We start from the raw sequence: 19,218 nt of genomic DNA, 5'->3' as shown, positions 1-19,218 counted from the left end.
TTTATCTAATTATATAACTTAATTAAATTCATTCTAAATTATATAAATCAACTCATATTAACTTTATGAATAATAAAAATCCACATATAACATAAAATTATGTGTATATAGTATATACTAAACTTTTTAAACTATATAAACTTACACTAACCCGCATGAAGATGGATGGGCCTATTGTACGGGTTGAATATTTGTGTCAACTGCTCCCTATGGTCAAGAGCAGAAGTGGATAGGTTGAGGCTTGAGCACATGTGGTTGAGCTGTTGATAGGTCGAGGCTGTGTGAAAGAACACATTTGAGTAAGAAGACAATGTCTCTTGTTGAAGAGGGCATACTACCTATTTCTTCTCACGGATTCCCTAGTTGTAAATGGAAACGGTATAGATTTTAAAGTGGGCATGCTTCCTCACATTCCCATTCTCTAATTGATGCAGAACAACCCCAACCCATGGTCAAATTGTAACAATTAGGAATTCTTCTTGAACCAATGGAGAATGGCATGTTAATGATTATAACAACGGATAGGTACTTTTGCATAGGCTAAGTGTCAAGCATGTAGGTGCTGTCCGAAACCTCTCTAGGCACTTGCTTAATTTGTTGAGTAATTGACTTTTGTGTTTTTTTTCCCAAGTCTAACTTAGGAAAAACACATTGATTAATTAATTAATTAATGTTGGCTATTGGGCTAAGGTTTTATAAAGAAAAATGAATTATTCACTTTCATGAATTAGATCTAATATCTACCATTGATCTTAAGTGGGTTAGGATTTAATCCTATCCATCCATGATTTTGGAGAATAGGGTTAGAGATTTAGCTCAATAAGAAATTATGAACGAAAGCCTAAGGAATGATTTTCTCAAGTGAAGAGTGAGAGAGTCAGACCTAAGGAGAAAAATAAATGATAAGATAATTGTATTAATGTCCAACAGATGACCACAAAAGTAGGCCAATGGCACTGAAGGATACATCCAGTACAAGTACAATGTGGGAGTGCAAACTGCAAACACAACACCTAAAAAATGCCAAAGCTAATACTAGGATAAAATGAAGTAAAGAAAGATACAACAATAGGACAACATCAAGAACATGTTTATAGCTGGATCAATGGCCCTCGGTGATGTAGAATACTAAGTGAATAAGTCTACGGATGGAGGTTGATGATGTCAAGAATGCCCAAGTTTGATAGCTGATGACGAGGGGGGGTGATAATGGCGCTGTTGCACACTTTTTGTCAAAGTTACAAGGAAGCAGATTCACCAATTTTTTTTCAAAAGGTCGGATCATCAATCAACAATTTATTGAGTCATTGTAAACCCATTCTGCAAATTTGTAATATAAATGATGCTAGTAGGATCATGAATGTATGTAATGTTGAAAAGTGTAACTAGGTTCGATCTTCATAATGACATGTAAATATGATTTTATGTAATGAGATGTAAATAAGAAAAATAAAATTATTTTATTAACTTTCTTCATGGGTTTCATGAGCAAGGGATTTTGTTTTTGATTCAAGACTCCCATTGAGAGTCTCTAGGATTTATTTGTCATCTAGTCATAAAATGTTAGAGTCATTGTCATGTAATGAAGTCATGTTACACTTTGTAAAAGGTCAATCTTGTCTATGTAAAGTATCCTCCAAGAACTTGTCATCTATCCTCTTCAAGTCAGCCTACAACAATGAAGGAACTCTCTAGAAGAAGTTGGCCTACCTCCAACAGTCATGTCAGCCTAAAGGACATGAGGTGAGGTGTATATATAGACACACTTGTCCTCCATTATGAGCAAGCAATTCGGTCCAACTTCGACAAGCAGAAGTGCGAAGGAGAAAGAAGAACAAAAGTGCGAAGAAGGGTAAAAGAGAAGTGCGAAAAGGAAAGGAGTCTTTCTTCTGGGAAGTGAAAAGATAAGGATTCTTTTGGGTAGTGCGAAGATAGGGCAATGAAGGAGTTTCTTTTGGGGCAGTGCGAAGAAGGGTTTCTTTTGGGACAACGAAGTTTCTTCTGGAATAATGAAGGAAGGTTTCTTTTGGGGCAACAAAGGAAGATTCTTCTGGGTGACCGAAGTAGAGATCTAGAGACCGAGTTTCTCTAGAGGAGACCAATGAAAGCCTAGAGACCGAGATTCTCTAGAGAAAGTCGAGAAGGAGCAGTGTGAAGGATAGAGACCAAGTTTCTCTAGAAGGAGCTGAGGAGAGTAGTTCGAGATCAAGAAGAAAGGTGAGGAAGGGAAGAGGCAGAGCATCAAGGTTAGTGACAAGGTTCTTGGGAGGATACTAGAGTCAAGGGTCTGTGTCATGGTCTTGGTACTTATCAATTGAAGATCTAGAAGAAGAATTTTGATCGGGTTTTCCTCTCAAGAGGTGAGAGGTTTTGGCCCTGGCTAAGAAGCCTACATATTGTGTCACTTGTCTTTTATTGTGCATATTGGTAATTGTCTTGATGAGAAGAACACATTAATAAGCTAACAAAGAGAAGACTATAAGTTAAGAAGTAAAAGTATATCACAAGCAATTATCAAGCGGAAAAATCTCTTAACTTTGAATGCCCTAGATTTCTCAACATGTAACAACCTTGGTAAACCTATTATTTTGGCAAGAGTTTCATTCTAGGAGGTTTTTCATTTCACTGATTCATTTGTGTTTCTAAACACAGATGATCAGCAAAGTTTTTCCCTCCAGCCTCACTCCAAAGCTAGGGTGGAATTCTTTATCAAAGTCTTAGGTGAGTCCTAGTGTTCTAGTTGAGTCTTATGTAAAAGTGGTTTGGGAATAATTTAAGCTAATTGGCTAAATTATTTTAGTACAAATCACTTGGTCTACTAGATCATATTGTGTCGCAGAATTAGGTATGTACTTTGAGGGTCTATATTGAACGGGTGTTCCCCCTTTGAGGGTTGAATGTAAAAATATTATGAAAAAATATTTTAGTGCATGGTTCCTCATACTTGGACATCATGGCTAAAATATTTGTGGGTGGAAAAAATATTAAATCCCCTCAAGTGTCGATTAATTAATTTTTTTTGCAAAAATAAATTAAAATCCTAAGCCATAAATTTAATTAATTAGGGTCAAAATTAAATGTCTAGAGAAATTAATTTCTCAAAGTGGAAAAATTCGTGGGTCTCAAAGGAATTAATTTTTGGAGGTCCTCTAACAAGGGAATATTGGAAATTTCAAGAAAAAATAGATCCTTGGACCTTGATGGTTAAGTCAAAGTCAAAATTTTGAGGAAATTCGCTCAAAATACTTAATTTTGAGCTAATAAAAAGAGATTTAATGATAAATTCGAAAATTCCTCAAAAATTAATATCTCAACGGTGGAGATTAAAAGAAAATCAAATGTTTTCAACGACCGAGATTACTTTGACGAGGATCAAGCCAACTGGCCGTTATTTTTCCACTTGGAGGATTTATCTATAAATAGAGAGTCATTTGAGTCTCAAGCCATCTGATTTTTGGCTAAAAAATTTATGCAGAAAAAAATGATGTAACACTACTGTCCTGCTGGGAACATTTTTTGAATCATAATAAAGACTTTGGGGTGCAGTTCATGGTGTTCATTGTTCATTGATTTGTGGTATGTGCTGGGTATAGACTTTCCTATATTGTGCTTAATATTTTTAAAAGTTTGTTTTTCATTAGATGGGGATAAGATCATTCTATTGGTAGATTTTGGGTTTATCTTAGGTGATTTGATTCGCCATATGTCTAACAAGCTTTTCTTGAGAAAAATATATAGTGTTTGCAGGTTTCCCAGTCCTTGGGCTCCAAGTTCACAAACTATGGGCATGAACTGACCTTGTTTGGACTTCAAATATTATGGTTTATTTAACTTCGCTAAGGCAATAGCTTACATTAATTTTCCAAAGTATTATTAGCAATTTATCAAAGAAAATTTCAAAAAAATTATTTCTTAAAATTTATTTCAAAAGCCTAGTATATTTGTAAGTCTTGTGAATAATTTTGTATAATATAATTTGTAAGTTATTTTCTAACTGGGGTTTTGAGGTTTTGAGAATTTTTGTATATATTGGGGTTTTGGATATTTTTTATCTCCATTTTTGCAGATGAAATCTAGTGAAGGAGCTAGATCTAGGCCATTGAGGGTAAGATCTAGTCTCCAATTTTTTTGCAGGGCCAACCTTCGGAAAAATTGCAATAAATTTTAGATCTGGAGCAAATTAATTTTTCTGAAAGAAGGGTTTCAAGTTTCAGCGCTCCTGGGCTTGGATCCAGTCTCTCCAAGTCCAACGTCTTCCTCTCCTAGCCCTGTGTCAGCCTAAGAGGCCCTTACGTTACCTTTTATGGCCTCTTGCAGGCCTGTGTCACCCTCCAAGCTTCTCGACCTTCCCTCCTTGGCCCAACGCTACGGGTTTAAGGCCATTTTTGGCCCTAGCCATGGCCTTAGAAGGCCTCGGCCTCCCTCATTGACCCTAGACAACTACCTTTAGGGCTAGCCGTGGGATTTTCAAGCCCTCTTTTGGCCTCTTCCTCCTCCATCCTCCTTTTGGCCTCCTCTCTGCCCTTCGCTCTCCCGTTTTTGACCCCTTTTTAGCCCTCATTCAACCTCTAACCCTAGTTGCTAGCCCTTAGAGGGATTTCTCCCTCTTGTGTCAATCCTCCTTGGCCTTTTCCCGCCTCCATTGCCTCTTCCTTGGACTCCTAAGCCCTCTCTTGCCCAACGCTAGCCCTACTAGGCTTAGCGTTGCCCTCTTTTGGCCCAAATTTGACCTCTGCCTATTTCTGAAATTTTTTGGACTGAAGCTTGGTGGGTTTTGCAAGAGAAAGTGGCTCAAAATTGATGTTTTCAGGTGGCAAAACCATTGGTGAAATTTTGACTAAATTTGGGTCACTACAAAGCCTTGGGCCTAGGGTTTGCTCTCTAAACCCTCTTTTTCTCACTGTAATAAAATGTTCATTGAATTAAAAACCCTAAAATTACTTCTAAGTGGTCTAGACATCCTAAAAATTTCATTATAAAATTAACCTAAATCTTTGGCCACTTGGGCATTGCATATCTAGCTTAGATCTACTATTTTGTTTGCTGGAATATCTCTGCATAATTGTGAAATCAGATCTGATATTTTCTGAATATCACATCTTAAAAGCCCTAAAAATCTAATTTTTCAGTTTGGCAAGCCCACTGTAAGTTTTGGGCATAATTTGGCACTTGTTGTAGCATTGATAATGCACTGATTGTTCACTTTACTTATAGTTGTAATAAGTGTTTCAAATCTGATATTATGATTAGTAGTTCATCATAAGTGGGCTAAAATTTGCTAGAAATTTAGAAACGCAGAAATATTTTCTTATTCTTGATAATTACTTGTGATGTTTCTGAATATTACGATTCTTTATATGATTATATCTTGTTTCCTTTAGTTCATCAAGCAATTACCAAAGCAGCAACACATAAAACAATAGACACCAGATGTAGGCACTATGCCAGGGCAAAAACCCCCCTCGAGGGGAAAACCCTGTCAAGAAATTGTTCCTTTCAATAATATTCTTTCTTCCCCACCAAGTCAGCCTCCTACAATTCGACCCCTTTCCAGCAACTTTCGACAACTGGCAACAGCTTCCGACAACAAACAAACTTGGAAGACTTCGATCTCTCAATCCAGAGCACGAAACCGCGAGAGAGAGGCACCAAAATTTTGAATTTTCCCTTCTCCTTAGACTTCCCCAAACTCGCATTTACTTCGGCTTCCTGATAATAGACTTCGCACCATTTCCCAGCTACAAGAGAACTTCACACTTTTTCCCAGCTATAATAGGTATCGAACTTGTGTGAGAGAATGATGCTCCAAATGAATTCGATGAGCTTATATTTATAAGCTCCATGTGAGGTCGAATAGGGTCCTTAGGCCGACTTGATCTTCTTCTAGGCTGACATGGTGTGGAGGATACATAAATCATATTTGACTCAATACTTAACCTTTTTACATGATTCAAAAGCCCAAGAAGGGTCTCTTTAAAAGTACAATGAATTTATTGACTCAGAATAAATCCTAGAAGTCCTCGATGGGGAATTTGACCTAAAACAAGGTGACCCAAGCATGAAACCCATGCTTTAATAAGTCATAATAATAATAATAATATTCTTTTTCTTTATTCTTTCGACAAGTACATTACATGATGACTCAAGTACATTAAGAAAGACCAAACATAGTTACATTTTCCAACAATCCCTCTTAACTAGGGAGCTATTCATAATGTACAAGTACAATGGAAAATCTCAAACTATATGAACCATGGAGAACTGCAATGCCATGAACTAGATTCCTAACTAGGGCAATCTATTCGAGTGGTCTTTCAATAATTTAGGCACCGTAATGCCACATACTAGATTCTTGACCAGGGCAATCTATCCATGTGGTTTCGCAACAATTTAGGCACTGCAATGCCACAAACTAGATTCCTAACCAGGGCAATCTATCCATGTGGGAATAAGATGGTCTCAAGATTTCAACCCCTATAGGTATCATCAGGGTTACTTGTTAACCATCAACCCAAAAATCCAGGTGTGTATTCAAAACAGAGCTCAATAACCAACACCACCTTTCCAACTTCGGGACCCAGGCATCAACACGAAGTGTCGGCCAGATGTCTTCCCAGGCAATGTTTCACTCACAAAGCCTCAACACCCCTTGATCCGGCAGATCAAGGACAACAAATCTCTCTTGATCAAATTGATCGGCAACTAGCATGCTCTTCGAGAGTTTCACCTGTACAAACACAACCCCAATCAATAACATACTTTCACATGTACATAATCAAATACAAACCTCCGGGGCTGTTTTAGATGTTGCTTCTCAACTCAGTAGGACAATCAATTGAATCTTTGATAGAAGATTCCTCAATTTTATACTTTGCTTTCCTACTCATGCAACAACATATCCTTCGAAATTCATTCTTTAATCAAAACCAAGCTATGCTCTCCCTCTCAACCAGGAAGCACCTCTCTATCCGGACTCCCTCTTAATCTTATGGAGATCTCTTCTATGCAGAATTCCTTCGGGAGGTCAACTTCTTCTTTTCGACATCGGAGAATCTTTCGTGGCTTCCAACCATTTCATCAGAGTTATCCTTCTCGTGCTTATCACATCAATGAGCATCTTCACCATATTGAAGATTGTCTACCTGCACAACTTAAATAGCAAGTACAACCAAGTCTATAGAAGCATGAAGTTAGCCATATCAGAATCATAGAAGCATTTCAACTTTATACATATCAGATACTGAGACCTAATTACAAACAAGAGACATATACTCATCAATATCTTGCTAGGGACTTCGTCATAAACCCTAGACTACTTCATAATAACTTTCATTCCATTTCAATGTTTCTTCCAAAGGTATGACATACCTTACTTCAACATATAGAAAACCCTAGAAACAATTCAAACAAAATATAGATCTACAAAGCATCTAACAACCTTTCAAAATTCATGTGTTAGTCTTTGCACGAGGGGTTCATACAAATCCTAGATTTCATACACAAGAGTCGATCAAAACCAATCACAGCTTAGTCATTTAACATGACCAATTTCCACTATGGTTAGTTGAACACCCTAGATTTCCGATCAACCATCAATCCCAATCAAAACTCAGATTTCAACAATCTTACACAAATCTCAAATTATCATATTGTCATCATATATCAGAGATTTTTACTAAGACTAAGGTTCAACTCCAAAAACCCTAGAATTCCATTTTCACAATCTCAACAATCTTTAAATAAATAGATCTCAAATTGTTATATCACACATACTAGACAATGTAACTGCTACTAGGATTTAGCCGCAAACCCTGGATTTCCAAATATCATCATCCTAGAATCTCAGACAAGGACTTCCATTAAATCCTAAGACTTATGACCATCAATGACTAGGTCAACACACATATCTAGGAATTCATAATCATTCATAAGCATATCATATGTCCAACAACATTAATACATCTGACCTAGACCAAGCTAGGGTTTCAATCAAAAGGACATATCTATATATGCCTAGATTTCATCATCATGCAAATACATTTCATATCATGTGTTAGTCAAACCCAACTTCACAAAAATATCAAATAAGAGTTAGATATACAAACTTGATTAGACTAGGGTTTGATCAGACAAACACACATACCAAGGAAATCATTTCTAAGATAATATAAGGGTCTTGCTCCCACATTCCACCAAACCCTAATGAGCTAGGGTTTCAATGTAGAAACATAGTGTTGTCACAATGCTTAGACACTTTGTTTTTGGCGCCGTTGTCGGGGATAGTGTTTTTTGTCCTTGGTCCTCTCATCTCTTCTCATCATTTGATCCTTCCATCTTCATCTCATATCATCTTCTGTGTCTAAGTTAGATTTGTGATGATTCAAAGTGCAATCCTGGATTGGAAGGAATAGGCTACTTGTGGACTTCCAATCAAGCAAATGGGTGTCTCTCATGGGTAAGCTGACATGTCTCTTGGAGGGCCGACTTGGTCACTTGTGGAGGCAAAATACTAAATTCAATTTTTTCTTTTTTCCCGCTTTGATAAGGTCATGAAGAACATGCCTTCAAATAAATTTTTCTTTTACAATTATAATTTATATTTTCATCATTACAAGTACAAGAGATACATTATGAAGATCGACCATAGCAAAAAAAATTCAACACTCCCTCTTAGCTAGGGAGGTATTCATAATGACTATCCAGATTTTCTCTGTATACATCATCTCTCCAAGGAAAGGTACAACTCATTGATAACATCAACATCTAGGTCAACACTCTTGACCTACATCAACATCATCATCATCATCAATAGGTACCACAACCCAGGTTAGCACTCCTAACTAGTGGTACTCACTCAAACTTGTCACCATCTATGAAACCGGATTCGTCCCCCAAGCCCTACGTGTCCCAAATCATGCGAATCGGACATGATTAAGATGGATTCATGTCCGAAAACCGGGACACATTTGAATCCAGAACGTGTCCCGATCAAGACACGATGTGTCCGATTTTCGGACACAAATCCAGAAATCAAGAACCCGTGCGGCGTTAGAAAGGCGTATTTCCCCATTCTATTTGCACATTCACTTGTTTAGTTTGTTGTGGGTGTTTGGGAGCAAGGAGCAAAGGGTGTGGGAGCATTTTCAAGGAGATTCAAGCAACAGGTAAGTGCTAGAGGCTATCAGATTTGATGATGGTGATACTGTAGAAGGGTCATCCTCCACACCAACAGATGCAGAGATGACTTTGGATACAGAGGAGGAGGATGCGACAAAGGAGAGCAGTGGTGACCATGATGATGAGGACAATGATGCTGATTTTGATGATGACTATGAGGATTGATGTCTCATCAGTCATGAGCTACCTACTGCCTTGAGGCTTGTATACTTGTAGACTTGTAGTTGTAGTTGTTGTGTATTTGATATTTCTATTTTCCATTGGTATTGCACTACCTATGTAAACAGTAACACATTTTGATTTTGATGACTTATTGAGAAAACTACAGTATCTTTATCTTACTATCTTGTCTTTCTCTGATTGGATCATTGATGAATTGAATATATATTATAAATTTATAATTTATGATTTATCATTTATGTCACAATTGTATTTGTAATTTTGTATGCGTAATGTTACTTTGTAAAACTTACATCTAGATGAAGATTTATGTTTAAATCAATGAATTTGTATCATGAATGAGAATTTGTGTAAGAAATATCTAATTTTTAATATATATAGTAATAATAATAATAATAAAATATATACGTATCTGAACGTGTCTTGTTCTGGGGGGTCAACATATCTGTATACGACACTCGAATCCCCCCGTATTTGTCGAATCCTGAATCTCCATGTCAGGTGACTTAGGTTACCATGATCCGGTGGGTGCCTCACCTCATGGTACTCCTCCTAGTTCAGGGTTGCCATCACCCATGGTCAAACCCTAGGGAAACACATGTCCCAACTCCAAAGGCCTCACTCTAGGCCATGATGCTAAAAAGGCCATGATGCTAAAAAGGCACCCACTCCATTGAGTGTTCAGGCTCGAGGGACCATTCCTCTCGAGAATGTCCATCCCTCATGCTATCTCACCAACAGTTCGGGCAATTTTCCTGCCCCTGTTGTCCATTCATCAACAGTCCGAGCCATGCTCTTGTTGTCACTAATAGTCCAAGCAATGTCCTTGTTGATATCACATTAGTACTCCCTCTCACTGATAGAGGGGTTCTTATTGAAAGGCACCCACTCTTTCTTGTGACGGGCCAAAACACTGAAAGGCACCCACTCTTTTGAGTAACCAGGCCTTGAGGACCATTCTTCCTAATCTGGGTCAACACACTTGACATAGGAAGAATGACCGTCCTCTGCTATATTGCCATCACTCCCTCTCACTATGAGAGGTATCAACAAGTCTCAACTTGTCCCTGAAGTATACAAGTTTCACTCAAGACAGGCTCCAACAGAATATACCAGAGCTTCACTGCTCCCTTTTGCACTACGTCACGAATGTAGTGGTACTTGATCTCGATGTGCTTCAACCTGTTATGAAACACAGGGTTATTAGAAAGCCTCACACAACTTTGATTGTCACAATTTCTCACGGTCGACTCCAACACATGATAAACTAGTCCCTCGAGTAGTTTTCCAAAGCCACACTGCTTCACTACTCATCAACCAGGCTACAATATACTTAACCTCTCCTTCTTGCATATTCATGAAATCATAGTAGAACAAAAGCAACTTCTGGATGAGCTCTTCCTGTCTTTCAACATTTGTGCAAAAACAAATGTCCAACCTAATACATCAAGGAGCCAATCAACTGTTGTGACTCAGAATCTTCTCAGATTGTTCACTATGGCAGTAGACATGGACTTACAATCCATTATTCCAAACTTCCATTCCCAAATAGTAGTGCATCAAACACAAAATCTTTCATATCAAATTCAGCAGCAAACTCCCTCTGAAGTTAGGAAAGCCTTCACTGCTTCGGTCAATGCAGCTTCCTTTGACACATGAGCTCTTCCTTTTATCAGAAAAACAAATCATATATATAGGATCGACCTTGATCCATCAACCCCAGTGTATCAAATCTGAGGAGTCTGACAAGATCTGTAATAGTCTTCTCCCACTTACTGAGGCAATCCTCTGCTTTTTACTTCTCCTCAAGTTGCCATTTACTGCATAATTCATCTTGGAAGTCATCACTGACATTTTTTCGATTGTAGATCGATGGCATACTTCAATCTTGCCGATTTGTCTGCTCCTTCTGTGTCCAGATTTCTCATCACAAATCCCTATTTCTGGGATAGTCATCTTTTCATATCTTTGCTTTGTTCTCCCACTTTCTATCAAATCTCTAGTAGCCTTCATTAAGTACCTACAATCCTCACTAGGAGACCAAGGGAGAACAATCACAACCAAGCAAAGAATCTAAAAACAAGAGACTAACAACTAATAAAATCAACAACAATAGTAATAATCGAATAAGAGAGATATGGAATACCTATATTTTCAGAGGATACCAACTCCCTCTTGATCTTTAGTCCTCTTGCATCCATCTGCAACTTCATTGGCTTTGATTGCATCATCATGGTGTCATTGCAAGGGCTGGGGTTTCTTCTTTCAGCGGAAACGTCCAAATCTGGGGTTTGTTCATAAACCCTTTTTACTTACTAGGGTTTACTAACCCTAGAAGTCTAAATACTTCCAAACCCTAGATTTTATCTTCATATGACCAAAACCCTAGATTATCCTTGATGCTTGTAAACTAAGCAATATTGTAGCAGTAGCAATGTTTAGTCTTTTAGCTACTTTACTCTTCATCTCAATGTGCAGAGAATGAATTATATCGTTCTGGACAGAATATTTGTTTTCAGAGTCCAAATGTACACAGCAGTGTATGTGCTATCAACAGATCTATTCAAGAAGTTCAGGATTCTGCTTCAATTCCTTTCATTCAGTATTCATTTTTATCAAGGAATCTTTCAAGCTTCTTATCAAAGGGACAGTCAGCTCCAATATCCTTTATAACTTCCTCTTGTTCGGAGAGGAGAAAGAACTATTTTACATAACTCTATTATTCAGGTGATGGCACCTAGAGTCGTATAGCTCAAAACTGGAGGTTATTACTCAGTCATAGTATTAGAGACAACCAGTGAATTTTAATCTGGGATGCAACTGCTGTATTTGATGCAATGGATTTCCAGAAACCCTATCACATTTCTTGCCATATCTGAAATGGCTGCAACCTAACCTTTCAGTAGGGGTCACATATTTTCCGCAAGCGACCATTATTTGCCTTCAGACTTCATTGTAGCTTGGATCCCTGGCTTTCCGGTCCTCATCATTGTAATGAGCTCACATGAAAAACAAGATTATTTGGATTAGACAATAATATATAACAGATCTATGAGGACCATAAAACACATTCACAATTACCAAGACACCAATTGAAAAAAAAACAAAAAGGTCACTTAGCTTGCTTGTAGGCAGAGATCTTTTCTTCCTTCAAAGAGACATCATTTCGGATCCTTGAAATGCATCTTAGCTCTTATGATCACACGCATCAGACTTTGCTGGATCCTTTGTTTAACTCATCACTTGTACAAATGCTTGCTCTAAGCTTCAATCTTGCCACTTAACACAACCTCGTCCTTCTGAGATTGCTTTGTTGACTTAATGAAACTTTCAGACCTTGGAAATTTTCTGAGATACAAAACTTCACCCTTTATACTCTAAGCTCTGAGGCCTTACCACAAAGCCTCAGTGAATCAGCCTTACAGGCTTACAGAGAGACTCAGTAGGATTCTTCCAGAGATTTTCTTTCGCATAGAGCAGAACTCGCTTCTTTGGATGGTGATTCCTCCTTTTTAATTTGACCTGAGTAGAGCACGAATTACTCATACAAGCAGATCCAACTGTATATTTGTTTTAGAGACTAGATTTTTGGATAGGTAGATGAACTTTCTCTTGACAAGATTATTAGTATTCCTGAAGCATTCATATGAGGCCATATCTGCTTTATTTTCGGCCTTGATAACTTCTATTAATGAATAAAATGTAGACTGACTTATTTTTAGACAGAGACACTTTCAGATTCTTTTGGACTGCTTCTTCCATATTAACTTGGCTTTACGATCTAGATCCTCGGCCTTCTAAGGCAATTGTTTTGAGATTGTCTGACCTTTGAACCCTCTGAGATATCTTAAAGTTTTGGCCTAACGTAATAAGCTCTGAGAATTACAGATCTTCCTACTGAAGACAAGCTGGAGCTTTATTTGATCTAACTTCAATATGAGACTTTGATCTTTTTCAAAAAGTTTCGGCCTTCAAAATTAAGAATGATTCCTGGTTCTTTGAGGTTTGAAACTGTTGTATCATTAAGAAAGAATACCTTCCAGACTTACTGAATATTTGGTCTTTGACCTTGGCAATAGGTTCTGTGTCATCTTTATTTTGAAATGGACTGAGGCCTATTGAGGCAGATAGACGGAGATTTAGAGATAGGACTTTGGTCCTTTATCTGTTCTATTTCATGCCCCTTTTTCATGACGTGGTTTGAGTGACATCTTCATCATTGGTTTGGTAGAATGGCAGACCTCTGACTACTTCCTTTTGTAATGTGACCTTGAACTAGGGCTGCTCTTCAAAGTGATCTCAAGGAGCTCTTCTTCAAGAATGATCTCTGTGCTCTTTCTTTCATCAAAGCTCTGAAACCATGTTGATTTTTCCAGTACAATAGATACAAGTACTTATTTCTGAAACTTGATAATTACTTCCAATGATATAGATGATTATTTAGCTCTTTCAATGTATCATTAAGTAATTACACATTCAGAAATTCAACCATAGAAACACTAGAGCAATAGAGATCACAATGCACAAAGAGACAAGAAGATTTTACCCTGGGAAAACCCACAATGGGGGAAAACCCAGCCAACCTTTTCCTTAGAGAATCAATGCAACAAGAGATACATCAAAGTCAACTAACCAGCAAGATGACCATCCACCAAGAGCCAAGCCAACCCTCCACAAAATCCAAGACAAGTGTCCTCAATTCTATCCACAGAATCTCTGCAACAAGGTCTCCAAGAGGGCCGAAATTCATCCTGTAACTCTGCCTAGGAATTCACACTATGCCACAGAAGTATACCACAGAACAAGGTCTCCAAGAGGGCCAGAATTCGTCCTCTGTCTCAGCCTCAGAATTCGGATGATGTCACAAAATCAGTACTTCAGAACTTCGCACTATGCCACAGAGAAATATACCTCAGAAAATCATCCAGAACTCAGCCCCTTTGATTGCTAGAGCGAGGGTAGATAGAGTGAATATCTTCCTTCTGAATTCTTCCTTATACTCCTTGTCTTCTTCGCACAGAACAGAGATATGTGATGATCCGAAGTGCAATCTTGGAGAGGAATGAATAGGCTACTTATAGCCTTCCAATCAAGAAAATGGGTGTCTCTCATGGGCAGGCCGGGATGTCTCTTGGAGGGTTGACTTGATCACTTGTGGAGGAAAAATACAAAATTCAAATACTTCATTTTTCGCGCTTTGATAAGGTCATGAGGAACATGCTTTATGAAAATTTCTTTTGAATGTAAAACAAATAAATATTTTCTTTTTGTTGTAAGCATGAAAAACGTGCTTCAAATAAAATTTTCTTTTACAAATATAATTTATATTCTCATCATTACAAGTACAAGTGATACATTATGGAGACCAACCATAGCTACAAAAATTCAACAGAAGGTGCATCCATATATATGGCAACAATGTTAGAAATTGCAAGTTTTTTTCCCTCTTGGAAGTGCTTTGAGAAACACATCCCGAGTGGTTGTACTACAATGTACCACATAACATTGAGTTCCTTAAGCTTAGATGGCAGGTCTGAGGGGCATCGATTCTGCCAAATTCACCTGGAACTTGCAGCTTACCTCATCTCTTTTAAAATGCCATTCCAGCAGTAAGAATGAATGCTGGTGGGCAGCTAAACATGATTGCTCAACATTCCATCAATCAAAGCAGTAAATAAAGGACCTGTTGGCAGAAACTGTATGTTTTATTTGAAAAGTTGACTGTTATTTGGCTTTGATTACAAATTAATTTCTAAACAAGATAACATAAAAAGCTCATCTTTTAGAACGATTTTTATAATGGTGTCGACTTGTGTGGTGAATATGGCCAGACTGTTAGGACTCAAATATTGAGTGTCTCAAAAGGCTGAATAATATGTTCATCTATGAAATGGTATTTTGCTTTTAGATGCTTTTATCCAGTCCCAACGGTAATGATATATCTGTTAACTGAAATGATTTATGTCTGTAAGATGGAAACCTCAGTGGGTATTTTCTTAGATTTCCTTATGCTTTGATCTTTTTGCTTCTTTGTTATAAGGTTATGGGTTCTAATTTCAATTTGCAGTGCTCTCACATAATCCCATTCGAGAGTTGGACAAATCACTAGGGAAGTTATCTTCAATCACAAAAGTAAGTAGACTATTATTGTTTTCAATGTTTCATTTGTCATCTGTCTTGTGGATCAGCAGGGTGTTTTGCTGTATAATTTTTTTAGAAAAGGAAGATGGAATTACTGGTTGATTGGTGGTTACACAATTCTTATTCTTTCCTTTTATATATGGCAGCTATCCATGTCTTATTGTCGATTGCAAACTGTTGGATCGTCACTCAAACGCAATACAGCTTTGAAAGAACTTCGTCTTTCCCATAATCAGCTAATGGTATACGTCAAGCACACCTAGAATTGCAGAATCTACTTCTAGAATAGAGTTCTTTGTGTGAAAATATTTCCTGGTTTTGCTATATGTGATGTTCAATGTGACATGTTTCTCTCCTGCCTTTTTATTTGTTTACTTTGTTTATTTATTTATTTATTTTTTCTGAAGAAATATCCTTGCAGATCCACCCAAAGGGATCACTTCCCACCGGCTTATTAGCAAAGCCTAACCCTGAGGGCATCGAGGAGAATTGACCCCGTGACTTCCCATTAGCGAGGTGTTTTTAACAACGGGAATTCAATCAATTGAGCTAACCCTCGGGGCTCTCTCTCCTGTTTGTTATAAATAGAATAATAATGAAAATAATAAGTTAGTAATTAATGAAAAGTCAAGGGGACATGCCCTTTCACTTTGTGACCAGTTGATGCTATAAGTGAACTGTCACGGTGGTTATTATCATCGTCTATTCTTATCAATTATTCTATCAATCAATATATAATTTATTACAGAAATTTGAGTATAACAATAACTGTTATAACACTGGTATCAGAGCCAATCTTGGCCAGTTTCGTGCATTAAATCTGCTTAGCACAATACAAGCGATTCGTACAATTGTCATCCACACAGGCTGTATAAAGAAGCCGTAAATTGTCATATAAACTGCATTCCATACATTACCATACTTTGGCCTGTGCATTTGCTCGGCCACCCAGTCCGCTGTACACACTGATTCAACCTGTTAGTCGTACCATCTTTTCACTGTCAATCTGTATTGTCTATAGCTCTACCACCATACCATCCACTCCCACCTCCACTATACTACCTGTCACTGCCACTGTACCATCCACAGTGGTACAAGATTTGCAACCACACTAACTGCCACTCAGCTGCCCTTGCTGTCATACTACAATTCGTACTGACATGCCCTTGAAATTTGTACCCAACATCAAATCAACCTGGACAACCAATTCTCCCAAAACCCATACACCACTTGATTTTCTCAGTGGTCATTTAGTTGCATTTGTATGATTTTTTCCTAAAGGTGGCTGCCCTCCCTAAATTGCTTTTCTTAAAAGCTTGGGATTTATATCGGAAATTTGGCTTCAGGTTAGCAATGACAAATTACTTTCAGAGGTTAATCGATATAGAGATGAGGTCAATAGCATAAGATATCATCTTGGCAATGTTGAGAAGGAATAGAAAGAGCTAGGGGAAGGATAAAAAGAGTCAATAGATAAAATCAATAAACTAGTAGAAAAGAAGACAAAATTGATAAGTTGATAGTGGAATTTGAGAATCGATGGCAAACTGCATTAAGCATGAGAAATGATGACTAGGATACTTGACTTCCATGGCGAAAAAATTGATTAGCTAATCAAAAGGGTAGACACATTATTTGTAAAACCCTTAGCTGACTAAAAAACAAACACGGAGTCAAGAATCACAAATTACAAATGATCAGGGACATCAAGAAGCACCTAAAGTAGTTTTTTCAGACAATAATTATCACACAAGAATTCCAAATAGAGATAATCAAAAAATTAAAAAGGAATTACCGAAGTATGACTATAAGGACCATAGAGGAGCAGTTGTTTGGGTCAACAAAATAGACAGTGTTTTGGAATCAAACACCTCGTTGAGTGAAGAGAAAATAATGACAGCCTCCAACAATTTTTTTCTTTAAACCAAAATGTAAATTTTGTGTTTATATGCAAGTTTGCACCTGGATCACCGCAAATACATCAGGTAGTACATATCTATATCTTCAAATTCCTGATACCTCTTATCTAACAAAACTACAAATTTTCCCAGAGGGACTATACCTTACAAAACTGACCCAACATAAAACAAAATTTACATCATACTATCACTGATTGATAATGCAGTCTTTCATAATTATGTAATGCTAATCCATTTAGCTCTAAGGAATCAGGGAAGGCCTGACTCAACCATTAATTTCTAGATCTCCCATTCTTAAGTTACACCCTTCATTAGCACGTAAGTTCGCATCTATATTGAGATCACAAAGAACATGGAAATATACTATTGAAGAGAACTGCTGCTCTCTTAATTCTTTTCATAAGACTTTCTAACATTTTGTACCTCAAAGAGGAGCCCTTCACCAAATGCTGAATAAGGAGGGAGTCTCCCAAAACAGTGAGAGAAGTTACCTGTTTTTCTTTGGCTAATTGAATCCCCTGAAAGGCATAAGCTTCAACTTGTTTGTTTGTCATGCATCCCAAGCCCCATGAATACTCTACAACTTTAACTTCTTTGGGGCCAGACAACCTCCAACAACTTAGAAGGAAGTGTACTATTGATTTTTATAGTGGATCGGAAAATGTGATGCTCATTCTTTTCATTGGCAAAGTTTCACAACTGTCTTATTAAAAAGGTTTCATGATGAGGAAGACAATGATCTGTACAACAAATTGATACATCTTAAACAAAAAGGAAATATAAGCAGTGTTCCACGGGGACGCGTCCCCCCACCTAGGAATCACGTTCCCACGCTTCCTTGCGCTCCGGGGACGTGGGGACGTTTCCCCACTTCCCCAAAAAATGGAAACGCGAGGAAACTCGAAGGGGGAGCGTTTCCTCCCAAAAGAGGAAACGTTTCCTGCATTTCCAAAAAAATTGAGGTCAAATCATAAAAAAAGTCAAATCTCTAAACTTTTTTATAAAATATTATAAATATACTATGAATCGATGGGGGGGGTTTGATTATTTGATATTTGAAGGGACCAACAACACGATGGGATGTTGATCCAGAGGATGATCCACAGGTAGATATGGAGGAGGGCCTTGATGAGACGTAGATGTGGTTGGTTGATGTGCCACTTAGCATGTTTGAGAATGCAAGTGATTTTGATTCATATGGTGACATGATTGATCCTAATTTATTCATGTAGTAGTTGGATCAAAGGAGACTAGTGGGGCATTACCTTGAGCAATTATGCTCATTTGTCCTTTGATATGTTCTTATGTTATCTGCTTTTCTGTTTCGGACTTCAATTGTAGACTTTCGTTTGTTTTGAATCTTGATATATAATATATTATATATTAGACTTGACTCTATAAAAATTTGAATCTTGATGTATCGAGCTTAACTTTTATTTCAATATTCAGTATTCACAGTTGGAACTTCAATATGGTTTAAAATTTTATTTTCATTGTACAATGTTATAGTTACATGTATGATTGTATAACGCTTTTTGTTTTAAATTTGTTTCAATTATATGATTCATCGATTTATCCTTCATGATGTAAGTGTTATATAATGATAAAGATAGTTAAATTATAAAATTTCAATGATATATTTATAGTTTTTTAGTATTTTACTATTTTTGTCGGGGTCCCCTGTGTTAAAGATCCCGGCGTCCCCCCACGTTTCCTAAAAATTGGTGGGGAGCTTTTACATAGGCCTCTCTTGCGTTTCCCTGCTCCCCCGTCCCCACGTCCCAGAAACTTGGTGGAAATA

General features: G+C 37.5%; 1 protein-coding gene across 3 annotated transcripts in view; it reads left to right on the top strand.

The window, feature by feature from the left end:
• LOC149225074 (Leucine-rich repeat (LRR) family protein) overlaps positions 1-19,218 on the top strand; it is a 154,361-nt gene that overhangs the window by 83,520 nt on the left and 51,623 nt on the right. For all 3 annotated transcript variants that reach the window (XM_089386441.1, XM_089386442.1, XM_089386440.1), the window contains 2 exons: positions 15,425-15,489; positions 15,645-15,740. In XM_089386441.1, coding sequence (XP_089242567.1) covers positions 15,425-15,489; positions 15,645-15,740 — 161 coding nt within the window. The remainder of the gene's footprint in view (positions 1-15,424; positions 15,490-15,644; positions 15,741-19,218) is intronic.

This window comes from Pinus tabuliformis, chromosome Q, assembly GCF_031772625.1.
Source record: "Pinus tabuliformis cultivar Carrire ecotype Pingquan chromosome Q, CPIR1, whole genome shotgun sequence".
Lineage (NCBI taxonomy): Eukaryota > Viridiplantae > Streptophyta > Pinopsida > Pinales > Pinaceae > Pinus > Pinus tabuliformis.
This window is presented reverse-complemented; position numbering and strand designations above follow the sequence as displayed.